Source organism: Oncorhynchus kisutch, linkage group LG4 (genome assembly GCF_002021735.2).
Source record: "Oncorhynchus kisutch isolate 150728-3 linkage group LG4, Okis_V2, whole genome shotgun sequence".
In the NCBI taxonomy this organism is placed as follows: Eukaryota; Metazoa; Chordata; class Actinopteri; order Salmoniformes; family Salmonidae; genus Oncorhynchus; species Oncorhynchus kisutch.
In genome coordinates, this window is record NC_034177.2 from 65,795,049 (window position 1) to 65,818,084 (window position 23,036).

The 23,036-nt window shown below is 41.8% G+C and overlaps 1 protein-coding gene across 2 annotated transcripts in view; it reads right to left on the minus strand.

The window, feature by feature from the left end:
* ninl (ninein-like) overlaps nucleotides 1–23,036 on the minus strand; it is a 43,999-nt gene that overhangs the window by 19,646 nt on the left and 1,317 nt on the right. For both annotated transcript variants that reach the window (XM_020481621.2, XM_020481619.2), the window contains exons 2-9: nucleotides 22,802–23,009; nucleotides 22,394–22,490; nucleotides 21,082–21,281; nucleotides 12,165–12,231; nucleotides 11,809–11,999; nucleotides 10,116–10,268; nucleotides 3,577–3,744; nucleotides 402–538 (exon numbers count right to left, since the gene is read on the minus strand). In XM_020481621.2, the coding sequence (XP_020337210.1) occupies nucleotides 402–538; nucleotides 3,577–3,744; nucleotides 10,116–10,268; nucleotides 11,809–11,999; nucleotides 12,165–12,231; nucleotides 21,082–21,281; nucleotides 22,394–22,490; nucleotides 22,802–22,984 (1,196 nt within the window). In that variant the 5' untranslated portion in view covers nucleotides 22,985–23,009. The remainder of the gene's footprint in view (nucleotides 1–401; nucleotides 539–3,576; nucleotides 3,745–10,115; nucleotides 10,269–11,808; nucleotides 12,000–12,164; nucleotides 12,232–21,081; nucleotides 21,282–22,393; nucleotides 22,491–22,801; nucleotides 23,010–23,036) is intronic.

The following is a 23,036-nucleotide window of genomic DNA, read 5'->3' on the forward strand; positions in this document are numbered from 1 at the left end:
ACTTACCGAAAGAATGCAGTATTATGGTTCCAAAGTTGGTCAGTAAACCGACAAGGCAATGATTGTTACAATAAACAATATGAAAGCATCAACATCTCTCACCTCTAGGTGGAGACATAGATTATTACTATCACCCAAAAATCCATGATGTAAAATGTAGGCTACAGGTTTTGTGTGACTATTACAGTGTGAAGTTGAACCAATGAATCCCCCTAAAGCAATTATTGACCATGAAATCAATAAAAAGAGTTGATGTAAATGATTTGGTCTCAGTTTAAGGTCATTGGCTCACACAGGAAATTAATCCAGAGGATACATTAAAGTGTCTTTGACCATAACCTCTATAGAGTCCATAGAAGCATGCAGTACCAAAAGTATACAGTATCAAACCAAAGACTCACTGGAGGAACTGGATCTCATTCTTGTAAGAGATGAGAGCGGCCTGGTGGATGCCGTTGCCGCTGACCAGCAGCTCATTGTCCAGGGCCAGGGTGAGCTCCGCCAGACTGACTCGCTCCTCCAGGGGAAAGTCCAAAGTCTAGAGGGGATAGAACAGCATGAGGTCAACTGACAAATTTATGGCAGTGGTCACCTAATCATCAAACCTGGTCCTTATTTTACTGCAGGGTTGGAACAAAAGCCTGCAACCCTGTAGCTCTCCAGGACCAGGGGCCTAATTTATAACCATATTTTACACTAAATATCTGCGTGCGCCATTTCTGAAAAGATTGTATGCTCACAAATATATGGAGATGTATACATTTGGCTAACACCATACATAATGCATGTTATAAACCAGATATGTGCCCGTGTGAACGAGCATTATACAATGCATTCGAAAATAATGCAGACCCACTGACTTTTTCCGCATTTCTTTATGTTACAGCCTTATTCTATAATGGATTAAATCGTTTTCCCCCCCTGATCAATCTACACACATTACCCCATAATGACAAAGTAAAACATCTGGCCCAGCCAGAGTCCGGGTTCTGGCTGGGCAACTCATCATGGCCAGAAAATATTTAGAATGTATTCTGCAATGATTATAATATATGCATTATGTTATTAAATGAAATATTGTCTACTCGAGATATGTGAAATTACAGTATTCAGATGTTGCCTACAAACATCAATGGAAAAGGTGAACCGTCTGTGGTCTACCTTCGAACTGCACATCGGATCGCAAAGAGCAAAATACTTGAAATCTATTTACTACTGTGAAGTGAGTCAAATTAAATGAGAGATGGGACGTTTCTACATTTTAGTACACGCTCTTATCCAGAGCATGTGGGAATTGAACCCACAACCCTCAACCTTGGCTTGGCAAGCACAATGCTCTACCAACTGAGGCACATGAGACGACGGGTAGCATATCCTAACTTTTTGTAGGCCTCTGCGAGTACGAAATCATCAGTCAGAAAAGGTGAGGAATTTATTCTCCACTGATCATGGAAATGTAATAAATAATAGGAAATAAAGGCCTATTTCTAATGATTTTAGAATGCAAAGATCAAATAAATAGATTCTCACTAACTGCAAATTATTGCATATTATTATTTTTTGTTATGAAAAAAAGTGTTGTGTATTCCTGCACAAGGCTAGTTTTGCCTTCTTGCAATGCAATACTTCAGCCACAAGAAACTGTGTGTACACATGGTCTAAAGATTGCGGGAGGATAAGCAAATTCTCACGTCAAGTTCGATTTTTATAAATGCAAACTTTTGCATGAAAACAGGCGCACGCATGTTTTCGGGCATATTTTGTGCATACGCAACATTTATAAATGAGGCCCCAGGTGTTTTGACAACTGGTGTATGGTAAATATAAATTCAGGTCAAAGTTCAGTTCATCCTCATGCAACAAAATGTGTCAGATTTACAAGAGGATTATTTCAGTAACACATAATGTAACTACAGTGTGTCTAGCGAGGGCCTTTTGTAGGCAGTGTTCCATAGATTATGGTTCTACACCACAGCATGTAATCTAAACCAAAAGACCATCCGCTACATGTAACTGGAACTCACAATCTCAATTCTACTCCTATTACACATTTTACACACAGGAAGGAGATATGCCCCTAAAGGAGTCAGAAATACAGTTTATGTAACTTGTTTTTATCAAAATGATGAAATGGGAAACCTTGCAGCCTTCTTTATTTAAGTGATAATGCCCGAGAAGCCGTGCCAATATATCCTCCAAACACCGGCTTGGAGGGCATTTTCACTTTTATACAACGGGTTACCAACACATTCAAATACCGATTAACATACTTTAACTTAAAACGTTATTGAGATTAATTTAATCATACTATTTCATCCTTCCACAAGATATAGTCTCGACACAAATTTTGGGTTGCTACCCAAGCAGGCTGGTCGTCCGTTCTATTGAATCGGTTGCCAGAGATGCGACCCAGTCGTTCAGTCTTTTTGTTCTGTATCTATGGACGCGACTCAGTAGTTCACTCTAAATGTTCCATTGCCATATTGGCTGGCAACGTTCTTATCAGTTGCTTGCTAGCCAGCCATCTACGGCTAACTTACTGTCACGTCAAACGTCAAAAAGAACAACAACATTAGCAGCATTTGCATTTGTTGAAGCTGTTTTCTAGTGCCATTTATTTCGATACATCCATAACAATGATCTAATGAGGCGCGATTTCGCCTGGCAAATAAAATGTGCTCTCTCGTCAGGACACTGTTGTTCAGAAGAGCTAGCCAAGAACACAGCTAACACAATCACTTCAAACATGGAAGCTGTAAAGACTGCACTTCATTTGACCTTTTTTCAATTGACATTTCTTTGTATATATCCATAAAAAATTATGCCAGCTGATTCATGATTTCGACTGGCTGAGAAACGCTGCCTGCTTGTCTGTCTCGTCCCGACTCCCAACACATTCATTACTATGGGACAGCTGGAGATCTAATTTTAATATTGAAACAAGGTTGCAAATGTCAGGGAGACAGACAGCAAGGTTCATACAAATCTCTGCTTTTGAAAACTAAATGTTAGTCTAAAAGAAATGTGAGGTAATGTTTAGATGCTTTTTATAGTGGATATCAAGTTTATAAATTGCCTGGGTGGGGCTGATGAGACAGTGGACTGCACATTCAGATGGAACAGAGTAAATAGGCATTTTAACCTCATAGATTTAGCAGGTGGAAACTTGTGGAATAGACACCCTGGCTGGAATGTGCTTTTAACCAATCACCATTCAGGATTAGACCTACCCATTGTATAACCTGTACCAATCTCTGAACACCAAGGCTTTTCAGCAACATATCAATTCAAGTAGCCGCAAAGGAAGAGTAATCAACATTTCAAGGCTACTTCTGAAAATAACTGGTACAAGCAATGTGTGTACAGAGTGTGTACAGTAATAGGATGAAGACGTACATTGGTTCATAACTTTCTCACAAAGCTTACCTTTCACAGATTCTGCTCACAAGCCCAGAGCATGCTAAACCACTAAAAATCACATGATGTTCACACTGGCTGCTTATTATCTAACATCAAACACATAGTGTGACAGGATCCAACTAGCCTGACCTGTCATGGTTCAAGTCCGGCACTGACCTGTAGGATGTCCCTGCTGTTCCGGATTCCCTCCTCATTCCAGAGGGTGATGACCCTCTCTGGACTGGTGCAGCCCGACCCATCGTCCAGCCTGGTCAGCAGCCTCTGGCCCACGGTGGCAGACAGGAGAGAGGGAGAGGTGGAGCGCCCCATCCGCTCCTCAAAGGCCTGGCAGAAAACAGAGGAAGACATGAAAGCTACAGGAACAGACTAGCTGATGGCCCAATTTAGTTCCTCCTCCATGGAACACTGCTGTAGATCAGTGTGGCACTGCGTAGCCTCACCTCTGTTCCCAAATACAAAAAAAGTTCTACAAAGAAGGGCATTGTAGCAGAAACACCTCCTCCGGTCATGCCGCTTTCTCTAAGAATAACCCGACCTCCACTGTGCATTGTGTAATCCAGGCTCCCACAGACAAAAGAGCTTCAGCACCACAAAAGCATTTATTTCACACGCCACTAATAAACGCCATTTTACTGTCATAACACTTAATATGGCTTAGCCTACATTCCATTCCCCATTTGCTCATGGTTTACATCCCACACCAGTTTGGGACATGGAGGAGTAGCAGTAGTATTTAGGTTCTGAGCAAGCCTGAGAAACACACGTTTGTCTCAGTGCTGGTTCATGTACCTAGTTGTTCCTAACACATGGGAGGCATCAACATGCCAAGCTTGGAAAGAAAGGATGTTGTCTTTCATAGCCCATGTTAACAGACCACAGCGACATATCAGGCTTGAAGTGCAATACATGATTTCAAACTTTGGCTTTCTCTTCGTGTGGAAATGGTCATTCAGCAAGCGAACGCAGGAAGGGCAAACTAACCTCTGTCCCCAACAGTCAATTTTATGATTGGCTGCTGCCTTAATTGACCAGCGGGAAATTGGAGCATTCGTCATCTGAGAGAGACAGACAGCCTACTATAGTGAACAAAAATATAAACGCAACATGCAACAATTTCAACTATTTTTTTAAATGCGCTGCATGGTCAGCATTGGCCATACAGCATTTACTGTTGAGAAGGAAGTTGTCAAGGAAGTGAGTTTGTGTTTTACAGGACCTTCCACCCTCAACTACTGTTAACCAATCATGTAAATGCGGAGCTATACAGAGCACTTTGCATTGTTACAACATTGGAGAGGCACACGGCGATGTGGTAACCTCTGGGGCTCCACAATTGCGTCACACCATCCATAAGGCACCTCCAACACTTTAGAATTATGCATAAATTGGCTCTTACAGTTCATATAAGGAAATCAGTCAATTTAAATAAATTCATTAGGCCCTAATCTATGGATTTCACATGACTGGGCAGGGGCGTGGGAGGACATAGGCCCACCCACTGGGGAGCCAGGCCCAGCCAATCAAAATGAGTTTTTCCACACAAAAGGGATTTATTACAGACAGAAATACTCAGTTTCATCAGCTGTCTGGGTGGTTGGTCTCAAACTATCCCGCAGGTGAAGCAGCTGGATGTGGCAGTCTAATTGGTCTTTTGACCAGTCACATCAGATCTTCATATATTATATATTTTTCAGATCTGATTGGTCAGAAATATCAGAATTGGGTTAAAATTCTGTGTATAACGGTTTGCCTTTTATGTCAGATACTGAAGGGAAGGGACAATTTCTAATCAATAGCTCATATTTAGAAAAATGTATTATGCCTTTATCTTAATCCTAAACTAAACTATGAGCCACAGAATATTTCAAGAGCCTCCCCGAGCAAGCACATAACGTTCGCCGAACCATATGTTTCTTGGTGAGAGTGTGGTTGTCCTATGGTTATTTTGCATACAACCTTCCCACACCTTTCTGGGAATGGTGCAGGATAGTTGCTTGGCTTTGGAACAATCTCAGCACATTTAAGGAACTTGACAAAAAAAACAAAAAAAATCTTGTTATTTCATTACTTTAACAGAATGTTTCCTAAAAGTTCAAATATGGTACATTTATTTTCAATGTTCTAGGAACATTCTCCAACTGGTTTGACATTGGGAATGTTCTCAAATAGTTGAAAGTTAAGAAAACATTCTTCTGTGGGAATTTCAGTACTTTTCTGCAGGTTTCCTTATGGTTCTATTTAAAGTCATATTATCGAACATTAATAAAACTTTCCATAAAAAAAACACAAGAAAACATTAACGTCCAAAGAATGTTATTTAAAAACGGATAACTTCCGTTCTCAGTTTCAACAAAACTCTATCATTTATCTTGTAAAGTGTTTTCAGGCCCACTAATTGGCCACCCATAATCTTAATTAGTGCTCATTTCCGTTGAAATGGGGTATGTTTGAATAGATTAAAATTAACAGCTTTGTATGAGTTTAAAAAAACATGGCATCCTAGCACCATCCTGGTGGCGCAGTGGACTAATTCCATGGATAGAGAACAGAAGATCATATGTTTGAATTTCAATGATGCCATGTCAATATAAAAAATAAATGTGTTGGCATGATTAATGCCTAAGGAAATTAATTTCTGTGTGTCCAATCTGTACTCAGGGTTAAAAAAAGTTAACACCAAATAATAATTTCCACTGTAAGAACATTAAAGTGGCACTCCAGTCTCCTTTTCACCTCATTTAACACCTAATTTACTTAACAAAAGGCACATCTCAATAGGTGGTCCAGATAAGTCATGTCAAAGCATAAATGGCTGGGGGATATAGGCCTTTCCTATTTTGTTCTCTATTATTCCTCAAGCAAGGGGGAGGCTTATGACATCACAAATTTGCATCAAACTCCTTGAACGACCTACTCCTTGAGTTTGCAGTTGTGCAAACTGGAAACCACATATCCTGAGGCCGAGTCTTCAACAAAGCCAATTTGAGGAAAACACTACCGAAGATTTTTCAAGACATTGCCTGTAGTACTTGAGCTTCAAAATCTCAACCATTGTTACTCTCCCTTCCGGGATGACTACAAGGCCCTCCCCCGCACTCCCTTCTGAAAATCAGATCACGACTCCATTCTGCTCCTCCCTTCCTATAGTCAGAAACTCAAAACAGGAAGTACCTGTGCTAAGGTCTATTCAACACTGGTCTGACCAATCGGAATCCATGCTTCAAGATTGTTTTGATCACGCGGCCTAGGATATGTTCCAGGTTGCCTCTAAGAATAACACTGACACGGTGACTATTAAAACCTACCCAAACCAAAAACAATGGATAAATGGCAACATTCACGCAAAATTGAAACTGTGAACCACCGCATTAAACCACGGCATGGTGACTGGGAATATGGTTGAATACAAACAGTGCAGTTATCCCCTCCATAAGGCAATCAAACAGACAAAACATCAGTACAGAGACAGCGGAGTTGTATGTAGCAGGGGCCCATGACAAAATTGGATTACAAAGGGGAAACCAGCCACGATGCAGAGATCGACACTACGCTGATCCTCAACACAGGGGTCCCATTAGAGTGCGTGCTCAGCCCCCTCCTGTACTCCATGTTCACCCATGACTACGTGGCAACGCACCACTCCAACTCAATCATCAAGTTTGCAGATGACACAACAGTAGCAAGGTGTGGAGGTGAGGGCCCTGGCGAAGTGGTGCCAGAAAAATCACCTCTCCCTCAACAAAGCAAAGGAGCTGATCGTGGACTTCAGGAAACAGCAGAGGGTGCACCCCCTTATCTACATTGACGGGACCGCAGTGGAGAAGGTGGAAAGTTTCAAGTTCCTTGGCGTACGCATCACTGACAATCTGAAATGGTCCACCCACACAGACAGCGCCTCTTCAACCTCAGGAGGCTGAAGAAATTTGACTTGGCCCCTAAACCATCAAACCTTTACAGATGCACCACTGAAAGCATCCTGTCAGGCTGTATCACCACCTTGTACGGCAACCGCCCGCAACAGCAGGGCTCTCCAGAGGGTCTGCCCAACACATCACCGGGTACACACTGCCTGCCCTCCAGGACACCCGATGTCACAGGAAGGTCAAAAAGATTATCAAGGACATCAACCACACGAGCCACTGCCTGTTCACCCCGCTATCATCCAGAAGGCGAGGTCAGTACAGATGCATCAAAGCTGGGCCCGAGACTGAAAAACAGCATCCAACTCAAGGCCATCAGACTGAAAAATAACCATCACTAGCCAGATTCCACCCAGTACCATGCCCTGAATTTAGTCACTGTCACTAGCTACCATCAGGTTACTCAATCCTGCACCCTAGAGACTGCTGCCCTATGTACATAGACATTGAATCACTAATGTAACACTTGTCACTTTAATAATGTTTACATTCTGTTTTACTCATTTCATATGTACAGTGCCAGTCAAAAGTTTGGACACACCTACTCATACAAGGGTTTTTCTTTATTTTTTACTATTTTCTACATTGTAGAATTGTATTTACTTATTTTTATTTCATCTTTATTTAACCAGGTAAGCCAGTTGAGAACAAGTTCTCATTTACAACTGCGACCTGGTCAAGATAAAGCAAAGCAGTGCGACAAAAACAACACAGTCAATAACACAAAAGAAAAGAAAGATTTTTCTATTTATGTAGTGTGTGCAAATGTAGAAGAGTAGGGAGGTAGGCAATAAATAGGCCCTAGAGGCGAAAATAATTACAATTTAGCATTAATACTGGAGTGATAGATGTGCAGATGATGATGTGCAAGTAGAGATCCTGGGGTGGAAAAGAGCAAGAGGGTAAGTAATAATATTGGGATGAGGTAGTTGGATGTGCTATTTACAGATTGGCTGTGTACAGGTACAGTGATCAGTAAGCTGCTCTGACAGCTGATGCTTAATGTTAGAAAGGGAGATAAGACTCAAGCTTCAGAGATGTTTTGCAATTCGTTCCATTCACATTGGCAGTAGAGAACTGGAAGGAAAGGCAGCCAAAGGAAGTGTTGGCTTTGGGGATGACCAGTGCAATATACCTGCTGTAGCGCATGCTACGGGTGGGTGTTGCTATGGTGACCAGTGAGCTGAGATAAGTCGGGGCTTTACCTAGCAAAGACTTATAGATGACCTGGAGCCAGTGGGTTTGGCGACGGATATGTTGTGAGGGCCAGCCAACGAGAGCATAAAGGTCACAGTGGTGGGTAGTATATTGGGCTTTGATGATAGAGTGTTGGAAGCTATTTTGTTAATGACATTGCCGAAGTCGAGGATCGGTAGGATAGTCAGTTTTACGAGGGTATGTTTTTCGGAATGAGTGAAGGAGGCATTGTTGCGAAATAGGAAGCTGATTCTTGAGTTAATTTTGGATTGGAGATGCTTAATGTGAGTCTGGAAGGAGAGTTTACAGTCACCTAGGTATTTATAGTTGTCCACATATTCTAGGTCAGAACCGTCCAGAGTAGTGATGCTAGTCGGGCGGGAGGGTGCAGGCAGCAATCTGTTGAAGAGCATGCACTTAGTTTTACTAGCATTTAAAAGCAGTTGGCGGCCACGGAAGGAGTGTTGTATGGCGTTGAAGCTCGTTTGGAGGTTTGTTTGCACAGTGTCCAAAGAAGGGACTGAAGTATACAGAATGGTGTCGTATGTGTAGAGGTGGATCAGAGAATCACCCGCAGCAAGAGTGACATCATTGATATTTACAGAGAAAAGAGTCGGCCCGAGAATTGAACCCTGTGGCACCCCCATAGAGACTGCAAGAGGTCCGAATAATAGTTAAGACATCAAAATTATGAAATAACACATATGGAAACATGTAGTAACCAAAAAGTGTTAAACAATTCAAAATATACTTAATATTTTAGATTCTTCAGAGCTTTGCACACTCTTGGCAATCTATCAACCAGCTACAGGCAAAATGATCACTCCCGGTCTCAGAACGTTTAAAAAATGTTGTGCTTTATCAGTCAGGAAAGATATGGTTTTCTTCTCAGTAGCAATGGGAAACCCAAAACTTAAGTTCCCACAACTTATAAGGAACCAAATGTGCTAGCTGGGTCCTTAAAGGTACAATATGCCGAAATCACTCTGCCATTTCCTGGTTGCTGAAATTCTAATAGTTCTCCTAATTTCAGCTTATGTGTCACTATACAAGCAAGTATAGTGTTTAGAATCATTGTACCATCTAAACTGCTGTAACCAAAAATGTTGTATTTACAGCTGTTGAGGCTAGAGTATCAAAATCAAAAGTAAAAGACAGAAAAACGAAACATTAGAACGTGAAGCACAGAAATAGAGCACATAGAACAAATCTACTGCTTCTTAGACTTGTTTTCAATGAGAATGACAGATCTATAACTTACATTCGTATGTGAATTTGGTCCGGGCCCCAAAAAGTTACATATTGCAGGTTCAAACACCAACCAGCCCACATTTAATGCAAAGTGACAGTTTATTTGTTATAAATAGAATATCAAATACTCCCTTCAGTTCGAGACAGAAGGCGGTCCCATGTGGCAATGCATTGTCATTTGTATTATCCACGGATCATTATTCTGGCCTAATTACATACATTTACTCTACTGACCCAAACCCACTCACATAGTTTTCCATATAAATAAATTACTGTTAAACATGTACACGTTCCCTAAAAAGGGTGTTGTTCTGTCTGTCTGCTTACCTGCTGGAGTGAGCGGTGGGGGTTGGGGCGTATGGGGGTGGAGGAGGTGGGAACTGGGACACCCTTTTCTCTGAAAAGACCCTTCTGGAACTTCCTGAGGCTAACCTTCCCATCCAGGTCAGTGTCCAACTTCCTGAAGAGGGCGTCCAACTCCTGTGTGATAACGCGTAGAGTCAGGGGTTAAAAACATGAAGTCAAATTCAATACAGAAACCAGATACAGAGAGAAACCAGATACAGAGAGAAATATTCAAAATACTAAGATTCAAACTACCAGATACAGAAAGAAAGATTCAAACTACTCATATCTAGGATGACACACCCAATATGTATACAAAAGTATGTGGACACCGCTTCAAATTACTGCAATCGGCAGTTTCAGCCACACCCGTTGCGGATAGGTGTATAAAATCGAGCACACAGTCATGCAATCTCCATAGACCAACATTGGCAGTAGAATGGCATTACTGATGAGCTCAGTGACTTTCAACGTGGCACTGTCATAGGACGCCACCTTTCCAACAAGTCAGTTCGTCATATTTCTGCCCTGCTAGAGCCACCCCGGTCATCTGAAAGTGCTGTCATTGTGAAGTGGAACTGTCTAAGAGCAACAACGGCCCAGCCGTGAAGTGGTAGGGCACACAACACCCACAGAACGGGACCACCAAGTGCTGAAGTGCGTAGCGCGAAAATATTGTCTGTCCTCGGTTACAACATTCACTATCGAGTTCCAAACGGCCTCTGAAAGCAACGTGTGAAGCTCGTTGGGAGCTTCACACAAGCCGCACACAAGCCTAAGATCACCTTGCCAAATGCCAAGCATCGGCTGGAGTGGTGTAAAGCTTACCGCCATTGGACTCAACGGACAAATCTGTGTTTGGCAGATGCCAGTAGAACGCTACCTGCCCCAATGCATAGTGCCAACTGTAAAGTTTGGTGGAGGAAGAATAATGGTCTGGGGCTGTTTTTCATGGTTCACGCTAGTTCAAGTTAAGGGAAATCATAATGGTACAGCGTACAATGACATTCTAGACGATTCTGTGCTTCCATCTTTGTGAAAGGCCCTTTCCTGTTTCAGCATGACAATGTCCCCGTGCACAAAGCAAGGTCCATACAGAAAAGGTTTGTTGAGATCGGTGTAAAAGAACCGCACATTGCCCTGACCTCAACCCCATTGAACACCTTTGGGATGAATTGGAACTCCGACTGCGAGCCAGGCCTAATCGCCCAACATCACTACCCGACCTCACTAATGCTCGTGGCTGAATGGATGTAAGCCCCCGCAGCAATGTTCCAACATCTAGCGGAAAGCCTTCCCAATAGAGTGGAGGCTGTTATAGCAGCAGACGGCGGACCAACTCCATAATAATGCCCATGATTTTGGAATGAGATGTTTGATGAATAGGTGTCCACATACTTTTGGTCATGTAGTGTATCTTTGGCAAGTAACCAATGACTGCAGTCAGATGATTCCCTGCCCGTCTCCCTGAGGTGTGCACTTTTTTACTCCCCCTCATGGATTAAAAAGGAATGGACTGATGTATACTGGTATAAGAGGTATTGATGAAACTCCTTTGGCCCATATTTACACTAATCCAATGCCTTTGATCCCTTGACGGGGAGTCAGCAAGTGCACAGATCTGGGAATTAGGGAATTAAAACAGCCCCTTGCTGAAATGTTGGGCTGGCCATACCTCTGAATTCAGGTCCTGCAGGCCAAGGTGGTCACAGACCAGAGAGAGTTCCTGTCTGTTCAGAAAGCCTCCTCCTCCTACTCCAAGCTCCTCCCATACTGCCCTCATCTGGCTGTCTGACACCTCGGCCTCTGGCCCAGGGGATTGGAGTGGGCTCCCCGAACTGTCCCGCTTCCATCGCTTCTGCTGCCCTGAGACACACGTACAGATGTTAGGATGAAAGTCCCTCAAAGAGTATAGCATTAGACTGTATGAATAGGGCTTGGAGTTTTTCCTGATCACATGACCTAACTAGGAAAACACCTGTCTTGAAGACTGAATGTACAATTAAGTAAACTTGAAAAATATTTAAGTACCTTGTGCCTCAAAGGTTTGATGGATGGTGTCCTTATGGCTTCCGGTTTCCTCATCTGACTTGAGACTCTGGAAGTAAGACAAAGAGTGTCACCAAGTGTTCAAAACTGGAACAACAACTACCTTGCCTAAATGCTGACCCATATGCCCGTCCACATACAGTATCATAATCTGGCTATGTTGTTTAATCAGTGTGTCGGACACGTGTGAGAATTGCACTGTGAAAGCTAGTTTACCCTACTACTAAGTGGTGTGTGAGAGAGTTTGTACAGCAGATGAAGTGTGTTTGTGTAAGTGTGCCTGCTAAGTGCCCTCTAAATACACCTCTGCTGTCTTCAACCAGGATCTCAGCGATCACTGCCTCATTGCCTGCGTCCGTAATGGGTCACCGGTCAAACAACCACCCCTCATCACTGTCAAACGCTCCCTAAAACACTTCAGCGAGCAGGCCTTTCTAATCGACCTGGCCCGGGTATCCTGGAAGGATATTGACCTCATTCCGTCAGTAAAGGATACCTAGTTATTCTTTAAAGGTGCTTTCCTCACCATATTAAATAAGCATGCTCCGTTCAAAAAATGTAGAACTAAGAACAGATATAGACTTGGTTCATCCCAGACTTGACTGCTCTTGACCAGCACAAAAACATCCTATGGCGTTCTGCAATAGCATCGAATAGCCCCCGAGATATGCAACTTTTCAGGGAAGTTAGGAACCAATATACACAGGCAGTTTGAAAAGCTAGCCTTTGCTTTCCTAACAGAAATGTTCCTCCTGTATCACAAACTCTAAAAAGTTCTGGGACACTGTAAAGTACATGGAGAATAAGAACACCTCCTCCCTGCTGCCCACTGCACTGAGGCTAAGAAAAACTGAACAGCTGATGTTCTGAAAAAGCTGCAAAATCTGGACCCCTACAAATCAGCTGGGCTAGACAATCTGGACCCTCTCTTTCTAAAATTATCCGCCGCAATTGTTGCAACCCCTATTACTAGCCTGTTCAATCTCTTTTGTATCGTCTGAGATCCCCAAAGATTGGAAAGCTGCCGCGGTCATCCCCCTCTTCAAAGGGGGAGACACTCTAGACCTTAACTGTTACCTACCTATATCTATCCTACTCTACCTTTCCAAGGTCTTTGAAAGTCAAGTGAACAAACAGATCACCGACCATTTAGAATCCCACCGTACCTTCTCCGCTATGCAATCTGGTTTCTGAGCTGGTCATGGGTGCACTTCAGCCACGCTCATGGTCCTAAATGATATCATAACTGCAATAGATAAGAGACATTACTGTGCAGCTGTATTCATCGACCTGGCCAAGGCTTTCGACTCTGTCAATCACCGCATTCTTATCAGCAGACTCAACAGCCTTGGTTTCTCTAATGACTGCCTCGCCTGGTTCACTAACTACTTCTCAGACAGAGTTCAGTGTGTCAAATCGGAGGGCCTGTTGTACCGACCTCTGGCAGTCTCTCGGGCCGACTCTTTTCTCTGTATATATCAATGATGCAGCTCTTGCTGCGGGTGATTCTTTGATCAACCTCTACGCAGACGACACCATTCTGTATACATCTGGCCCTTCTTTGGATACTGTGTTAACAAACCTCCAGATGAGCTTCAATGCCATACAACTCTCCTTCCATGGCCTCCAACTGCTCTTAAATGCAAGTAAAACTAAATGCATGTTCTTCAACCAATTGCTGCCCGCACCTGCCTGCCCACCCGTCCAGCATCACTACTCTGGACGGTTCTGACTTAGGTATTTGTAGTTGTCCACATATTCTAAGTGTCTGGTTAGACTGTAAACTCTCCTTCCATACTCACATTAAGCATCTCCAATCCAAAATTAAATCTAGAATCTGCTTCCTATTTCGCAACAAAGCATCCTTCACTCATGCTGTCAAATACCCTCGTAAAACTGACTATTTTCGTGGAAAATTGCGAGATTATGTTATAGTGCTTGAAAGATTATATTATAATCTTTGTATTGCATTAGAATGGTTGTTTTATTCAACAGAATAGAATCTGTCAACTATTGTGTGTTCAGTGTTCCACTGAGGATGGGCCTCTATGAGATAGCAATGACATGTTTTTGTACTTTGAAGTACCAGGAAATAGATTAGAACCTTGTTTTAGAGACCAAACTGAACGATAATTTATAGCTAATGCTATCTGGCTATGGGATACACCTTTCTCAAGTAAAAGGCCCTTTGTGAAGTTTTCCTATGATCTGTGGTTCATCATGTAAGTTGAGAGGGGTGTATCTTTTCTATAAAGATCTCAGTTGCCATTATGTTGACACTCAACTTTTCATTATAGATAGTGAATTGTTGAAAGTCACAGGGCTATGGTGAAGCTCATATTATTAAACATGAAGTTTAAGTATAACTCTGACTGGTGTGTGGTTTGTGACTCTCCTCATTTGGTAATACAGGAAATTGCTACGACACTATCCTACCGATCTTCGACTTCGGCGATGTAATTTACAAAATAGCCTCCAAAACTCTACTCAACAAATTGGATGCAGTTTATCACAGTGCCATCCGTTTTGTCACCAAAGCCCCATATACTACCCACCACTGCGACCTGTATGCTCTCGTTGGCTGGTCCTCGCTACATATTCGTCGCCAAACCCACTGGCTCCAGGTCATCTATAAGTCTTTGCTAGGTAAAGCCCCGCCTCATCTCAGCTCACTGGTCACCATAGCAGCACCCACCCGTAGCACATGCTCCAGCAGGTATATTTCACTTGTCATGCACCTTCAGCACATATACCATTCCGGTGTTTAATTGCTATATTTTAATTACTTTGCCACCATGGCCTATTTATTGCCTTACCTGCCTAATCTTACTTAATTTGCGCACACTGTATATAGACTTTTCTATTGTGTTATTGACTGTATGTTTGTTTATTCCATGTGTAACTCTGTGTTGTTTGTGTTACACTGCTTTTCTTCATCTTGGCCAGGTCGCAGTTGTAAATGAGAACTTGTTCTCAACTGGCCTACCTGGTTAAATAAAGGTGAAGTAAAAAAAAAATATTTTTTTTAAAGAGATAAAGCTGAAAGCGAGTGCTAGCCTGTTAGCATGAGCAAGGATAACAGAGAGAAAAACCCAGCTAAAACATAACGTTCTGAGAACCATATGTTTCTTAGAGCGTGGTTGTCTTTTGGTTATTTTGCATACAACCTTCCCACAAGAGTTGCTTGGCTTTGGAACATTCTCAGCACATTTAAGGATCTAGACAAAAAAAACATGATTTTCTTAGTATTTCATTACTAAACACGTGTCAAACTCATTCCACGGAGGGCCGAATGTCAGCAGGATTTTGTTGCACCCTTGTACTTGATTGATGAATTAAGGTCACTAATTAGTAAGTCATTCCCTCACCTGGTTGTCTAGGTCTTAATTGAAAGGAAAAACCTGCAGATACTCGGCACTCCGTGGAAGGAGTTTGATACCCCTGCTTTAACAGAAAGTTTCCTAAAAGTTCCAACATGGTTACATTTAATTTCATGTTCTAGCAACGTTCCTCTGATTTAACATTGGGGAATGTTCTCACATAGTTCAGAGAAAGTTAAGAAACAGCGTTCTTCTGTGAGAATTTCAGTACTTCAGCATAATGTTTCCAAGTGGTGTAGGGGAGGGTATATGCAGGTATACACTGCATACCCACTTATTTTTGAGTGAGCATTGCGAATACTCATTTCTTTCTTGTAGTGGAGGCATACACCCTGTCAATTAAAGCTGCAATATGTAACTTTTTGGACAACCCAACAAAATTCACATAGAAATGTGTGCTATCGATCTGTCATTCTCATTGAAAGCAAGTATAAGAAGCAGTATATATGTTCTATATATGTTCTATTTCTATGCTTCCCGTTCTTAAGTTTAGTTTGTGTATTTAACTTCGGTTTTGTACACCAGCTTCAAGGCTTAAAATACAATATTTTTGGTTACGGAAAATATATTTCACAGCTGTTTAAATGGTACAATGATTCTCTACACTAGCTTGTTTTGTCACAAACTATTCAAATATTAACCAAGAAATGGCTTAGCAATTTCTGCATAATGCAGCTTTACAAAGTAGCTACAAATATTCAAATGTATTGAAAAAAATATATATGTTTTGACAGTATTGAAAAACAATCCTGTGGCTTTTTCCAAATACCCCGGTATACGGTTTATACAGTATACCACCCAAGCCTAGTTCTAAGAAAGTTATTTAAAAACAAATATACAACAGGTGGGTCTAATCCTGAAAGCTGAGTGGTTAAAACCGCATTCCAGCCGGTGTCTTTTCCACAAGTTACCACCGGCTAAATCTATTACGTTAAAATGCCTATTTACTCTTTTCCATCTGACTGCGCAATCCCCGGTCTCATCAGCCCAGCCAGGCAACTTGATCTCCACTATAAAAAGCAGCTAGACATTCTCACATTTCCTTTAGACTAAAATATGTTTTCAACAGCAGTGATTTGTATAAAAACCTTGGGGTTTCTCTCCGACATTTGCAACATTGAATTTGAATATTGAAACTCCAGCTGTCCCATAATGACGTGACGGGAGTTGAGACATGACAGACAGCTTCAGTTTGAAGTGATTGTGTTAGCTGTGTTTTTGGCTAGCTCCTCTGAACAACAGTGTCCTGAAGAGAGAGCACATTTTCTATGCCAGGCTAAATTGCACCTCACTAGCTAATTGTTATGGATGTATCCAAATAAATGTCACTAGAAAACAGCTTAAACAAATGCAGCTACTGTTGTTATTCTGGCTGCACTGTTTGACATGACTGTAAGTTAGCCATATTTGGCTAGCTAGCAAGAAAGGGATAAGAATGTTGCCAGCCATTATAGCAATAGAACATTTAGAATGAACGACTGGGTCGTGTCCATAGATACAGAACAAAAAGACTGAACGACTGGGTCGCATCTCTGGCAACCGAACCAATAGAACAAACGACCAGCCGGCTTGGGTAGCAACCCTAGATTTGTGTCGAGACTATATCTTGTGGAAGGATGAAATAGTATGAATACCTTTATCAAAATAACATTTTAATGAAAATATGTCAATCATATTTGAATATGTTGGTAACCCGTTGTATAAAAGTGATAATGCCCAGTTTAACAACATCCGTGGCAATATATCCTCCAAACACCAGCTTCTCTGGCATTATCACTACAATACATTCCATTCTCAGCATCAACAAAACTCTCTAGCCTCGAACTAGTTAAGTGTGATCAGGTGTCTTGGCCGCACCCACACCTGATCTTAATGAGTGCTTGTTTCATTTGAAATTGAACAGCTTTGTTTGAACAGCTTTGTATGCGTAAAACATGGCATGCTAGTGCCATCCTGGTGGCACAGTGGACTAATTCCATGGATAGAGAAACAGAAGACTGTGTTGTTAAAATAAATTATTATTGAAATATTCAGTGAATGTCATAAGGAAGTTATTGAAAAACCTCCAAATAACCTATAATTTCTGTTATCATAGCGTTAAAAACACCTACCAGAAAAACTTAAGGAGCTAGAGTAAAACGTTCTCACGATAAACAATTTACAACTTCACCTCTGTTCTTTGAAGGTTTAAAAAACGTTCAGTTTTGAAGTAAGATTTCGTTTCCACAACCAATGTGAAACCAAAAACATTATGTTCCCCACAACTTCCAAGGAACCAAATGTGCTAGCTGGGAATGAACTGACCATAAGGAATTCCACCATGCCAACATTACTTCTGCTACACTGAGTAAAAACAACCAGCAGATTGTGATTCCAGCAGTCTCAAGAGTAGACTGGTACTCCCCAGCAGCACATGTGGCCGTTGGCTCTCACACAGAAGAGCTTATAACCTCCTCCACGTGTGTGTGTCTTGCTGCAGACTCTTACTAATTATGGTCTACATAATAGCCTATCTGAAGGGATGAAATTCAACTGAAGTTAGCAATGGATTAGTTATGGAAGTTAATTATTGAGTACCGTCTTACTCATAGCAGTCTCTCTTTGAGGCTGGGAGGCACACTTACCCTGTTTATAACACAATATCTTCACTTTTTATAAAGATGAATATTCACATGGTTTGTATCAGACATAGCTTGTCAAGTGAATGTCATGAGGATTACAATTCAACTAATGTCCTAAATGTTGTGTATAGCCAAATATGTAGTGTGTAAAATAAATTCAAGGTGAAGTACCTTTGTTATTAACTATAGTGAAATAAAAATGTAATCTAACCCATTATGGTTGTCGCCATGTTCCCTTTCCAATCTTTGGTTTGTTGCGTTTTAGCGCCAACCAGTGGTATACAGAGGCAAGTTTCAAAGCACTTTGTAGAGTGAAATGCATAACTTCAGTTTATTATGTAATACCAAATTCCATAATTATGTAACCAAATTAATCCTGGTAACACCTAAAACAAACAGAATTTGTGGGAGAATCGGTTGCTACCCATCTTGGTTCAAAGGTCAAATTTTCCCCCTCAAAATCTTTGAAATGTACAGTATCATCTCAATCATTCCCATGTGGAAGATGGGTGTATTCATTTCATAGCTCCATTATAAGATATCAATCTGGGCATGGCCCCAAGCTGCAGCACTACATCAGAAACAGGCCGCTCATCATGACGCAACAAGCCACCATCAATTATCATCAGCTTTAAATATTGAACAATATTACGTAACTCATCCATGAAAGGCTTTTCAAACGGGAACACTGATGGTTTCAGTATTGGCTACTCTCTCTCTCTCATTCTTGTTATACCTCTCTCTCCCTATCTAATCATTTTGGTTCTCTCCAACACATGGCAGGGCTAGACTTGGTCAGTGAATTTATTATTGTTGTCATCAGCACCACTTCGGGGTCGGAGAGCACCATTGTGCTCCTTACTACAGTGGCTCGAGGCTTAATAAATATAATCAAACTCTGTACCAACACAAAATGGTGGGAAGTGATGTAGACAGCTGAGAAGGGTAAGACATGACTAATCCTCTCAACATATCAAAAAAGAAACATTCAAAAGCAATCATTCCAGCTGGATGAATGAAATCATATTGTTTATGTCTGGAAGTCAACAATAGATTGAAGACTCTTGACAACCAGCTTTAACCAGACAAAAAGGAATTATCTGTCTGAATTGAGAGCATAAAGAATTCTCAACAAATAGAACGTGAGATAAAGGTGAGTGGAAACCGGTGCTAATTTAAGCAAGCCAGCCTAATGGGACACTAATATTAACATGTCCTTGAGAAGGGTCCTTCAGGAATTTAACCCGGACGGCACGCTGCATCGTAGGAGGATGTGTAGACATAAATATAGGTTGTGTATGATAACTAAATAAGACATATAAAGTGACGTAAAGAGGAGGGTGAGCTTGTGTGAAATATTTAACAGGACCGGTTCAATTATTTACCTAACAAGGGCTAGCTGTTGGCGACATTCCACCACAATACTTTCACAAGAAATACGTGCCTTTCAGCCCAACAGCGGTGAACGATTTATCAACTCCCCAGCCCAATTAATCCACCCCTCCCCAACTCCAATCACATAGTTCACCCAGAATGTATGTTCCTGTTACCAAGGAGTTACCCATCTCCTGTAACCAACAATATGACAGGGATGCCATACAGTAGTTCCCTCTCTATCTTCCAGTAACTAGGAATCCACCAAGGCTTAAAGCTGCTTACGTATTGCCTTAAACTGCTGGAAATGTTAACTATTTAAAAGAGATTATTGGTGGAGAGCTTAATGAGAAACATGGCACAGGGATCTATCTGGCACTATGGCCTGACGAGGGAGAGAGGGGCTTTGGAAAGACGTAATCTCTCAAGCTATCAGAGATAGTCAATGCAGCGTTACATAAAATATCTAAATATTTCAAATGGGAAAGAAAATCTGGGATAACAGAATAGGTTTCTAAAATGAGAGCTGTGCTAACAGAAAGCGGCAGACAAGTCAACCCTTGCTCGTTGTGTATTATGTTGTTTATGTATGAATATTCATAGATAAATGTGCCAAATGTATATTTTCATAATCAAAATCTCCATCTCCATTATGTAACACTTACTTCAAGTAACCTACTGAATCCAGACTCAAAAACACACAAACTATGTACACACACAGAGAGACAGCGAACAACGGTGGCCGACGGCAAAAGGGCCCCAAACATTTCACTCTCAGCAGGGATTTCACACTGCATCTTTAACACTGACAGATACCCCCCGTCACCCACCAACATGACCTTTCCTTCACTTGTCTTCTACTGTTATACAATTTAGAGGCCAAAAAAATGGGCCTTCAATAGACATGATGTTTTGAGATAAGCACACAGCAACCCCCAACCATGACTTTTCCTGGGCCTCATTACTGTCATTTCACACCTAAAAACAATGTAATAAAATGTGATGAAACTATTGGAACCAATGAAAGAATAAGCCATGGAAGAAGGGAGAGAGGAAGAAACAGAGGGACACATCTTTGATCCTTAGCCAAACAGTGAGGGATGGATGGTGTGGGGTGGGAGCGGGGGCCACCAATGAGGGCTGCCAGTAGCACATTCCATACAATCCCACTTCCTGAGTGTGGAGTATGACCGTCTGCCCAAAACCCCATGTACTCCTGAGATTCTACTCTCCCACTCTGTCTGAAGAGTGTGTCGGCCAGAAACATATACTGTATATTTGAGACAGGCCTCACCCAGCACCAGCACAATGCACCATTCATTGGGTACACATGAGAGAAATGGAGTGAAGCACTGAGTTGGGATTTTCTCTCCAAACAGTCAGATCTTCTCTAGGCCCTGGCCCAAGCTTGAGAACTCAAGAGTCAGCTATCTTTCTTGGCATCTCTCAAATGATGGTGCACGGCCACAATGTAAACACAGCAGACAGAGGGCGAGAGGGAGGGATTAGGAGCAAGTCTCTTACCTCCACACTCTCCAGAGAAGTGGAACGTCGGAGTTTGGCCCTCCTCACGCCAGGGGGAGAGAGCTCCTTCTGCTCTGTCCTGAAAGGAGGAGAGTCCTCCAATTCAGCTGGGAGCTCAGAGTCGGGCCTGTCAGGACGAGACCGCCGGCCGTAGCGCTTGGTTCCCTTCACAAACTTGGGCTTCACCTCCTCAGGAACAACTAGAGAGGAGAGGAAAGAAAGGAGGTGGGGAAGGACAGAGAGAGATGCAGTGGTTAAATGGTGTCTCCTATGATATTACAGTAGAATGCCTTTATATAGAAAGGAATATTTTAGACCGGCTGGGCATTTTTTCTGCCCACAATTACAACTGCAAACATATTCTCACAGAAGCTTGGCAATGTTAAGTTACAAATTAACAAGGGAGAGAGTCTATAGTGAAGGTCTAAATTAGAGATTGTATAACCAGAGATTTACCAAAAACATTGTTAAACACACTCTTTAAAAGGGCATGTCCCCAGAAACTAACTTGGCAATAAACTTCATCATACTGTAACATTCTGGGGGAAATGAGGGAACTCTGCTGCCCTCTTAGATCCTCCTACTGCAATCCCCTACAATCCCCAACTCAAGAAACACATTTCAAAATACTATAACACATACCAATGAGTTGTCAAATATTATTACGAAATCATATAAAGTGAAAAGCTGTACAATAAATGATATCTCAACTGAGTTAGGATTTGTTAAAGGTACAGGAAGTGTAGCATATTTGAATCTGTATTTGTTAGAGAATAGAATCCAGCCTGGGGCTAATAAGGACAGAGATTATTAACATGATCAACTATATTTCTTTAGGGAGGGGAAAATACGAAATATACTGTATCCCTTTGATGTCTCCACTAGTATTTTCCTCATTTCGGTGAGCTCATGGTCAACCACCCGGGCAGTAGACAAACAACCAGAATAGACCAAAACACTACTTGACTAAGTAATGCTTTTTAGTGTGCTTTTAATGATGTCAAACGAACTTAGGTAGACCACAATGGCTCCAGTCTCAGCCTCAGTCAGTGCCTTTGTCAAACATTGAAAATGTAAATTATAAAAGAAATAACCAAGGTTTGCCGTTATCCACAAGGATACATTGTTTATATAAAGCAATCTTATCGAATCCCCCACATAGGGCCCATGAACAAATGTAAACTGAAATCTAAACTACTTGGGTATATAAACAACTGATTTCATTGGATTCAATCAGTTTGCACAGCCGTGTAATCAATGAAAACCAGACATACATCAATCCCCTCCTCACCACTCAGCATGCGTGCTTTACCTGGCTCCAGGTAGCTGCTCTCCTCTTCTGAGGTGCTGAAGTCCAGAGAGCTTGATAACACGGCTACAAAGCCTTCTTTGAACTCCTCAAAATTCACCTGCATAACAGAAGGAAAATGAGTTAATTGTCAACAGTGTGAGACATGACTACTGTTCTGTCAATAAGGTAGCAACATGATCAAACATGTATTGGGCTTCTGATTTGAGATTTCAAATGGGCATACAGGCTTACCGAATAACTATTAGAAAATGGAGAGTGGTCATAACACAGCTATTATACAACTACTACACTTTTACTATAACAACGCATTTCAGAGCCTTACATATGTTTTAATGAACTGCTGGTAAGGGAAATTTAAAGCAAATCCACAACAACGAGAGATGTTACTAAGGTGCTCTGGTCTCATACCCGAGCATAGTGGTGTGGTCCTAGCAAGGTGTCCAACAGTAAGGGAAGGTGAGCATCCAGGGACAGCTTGTGACAAAGGGATGACAAGTCTTCCTTGTCCAGGTAACCAGTGCCTGTGGTGTCACAGCTGTCAAACTCCTCCTTCAGCTGGGCCACATAGCGGTTCTGCTCTTCCTCTTCCATCCCAGTACATATTGTAGGCTTGCACCTACAGTGAAGTAAGATGGCGATCAGG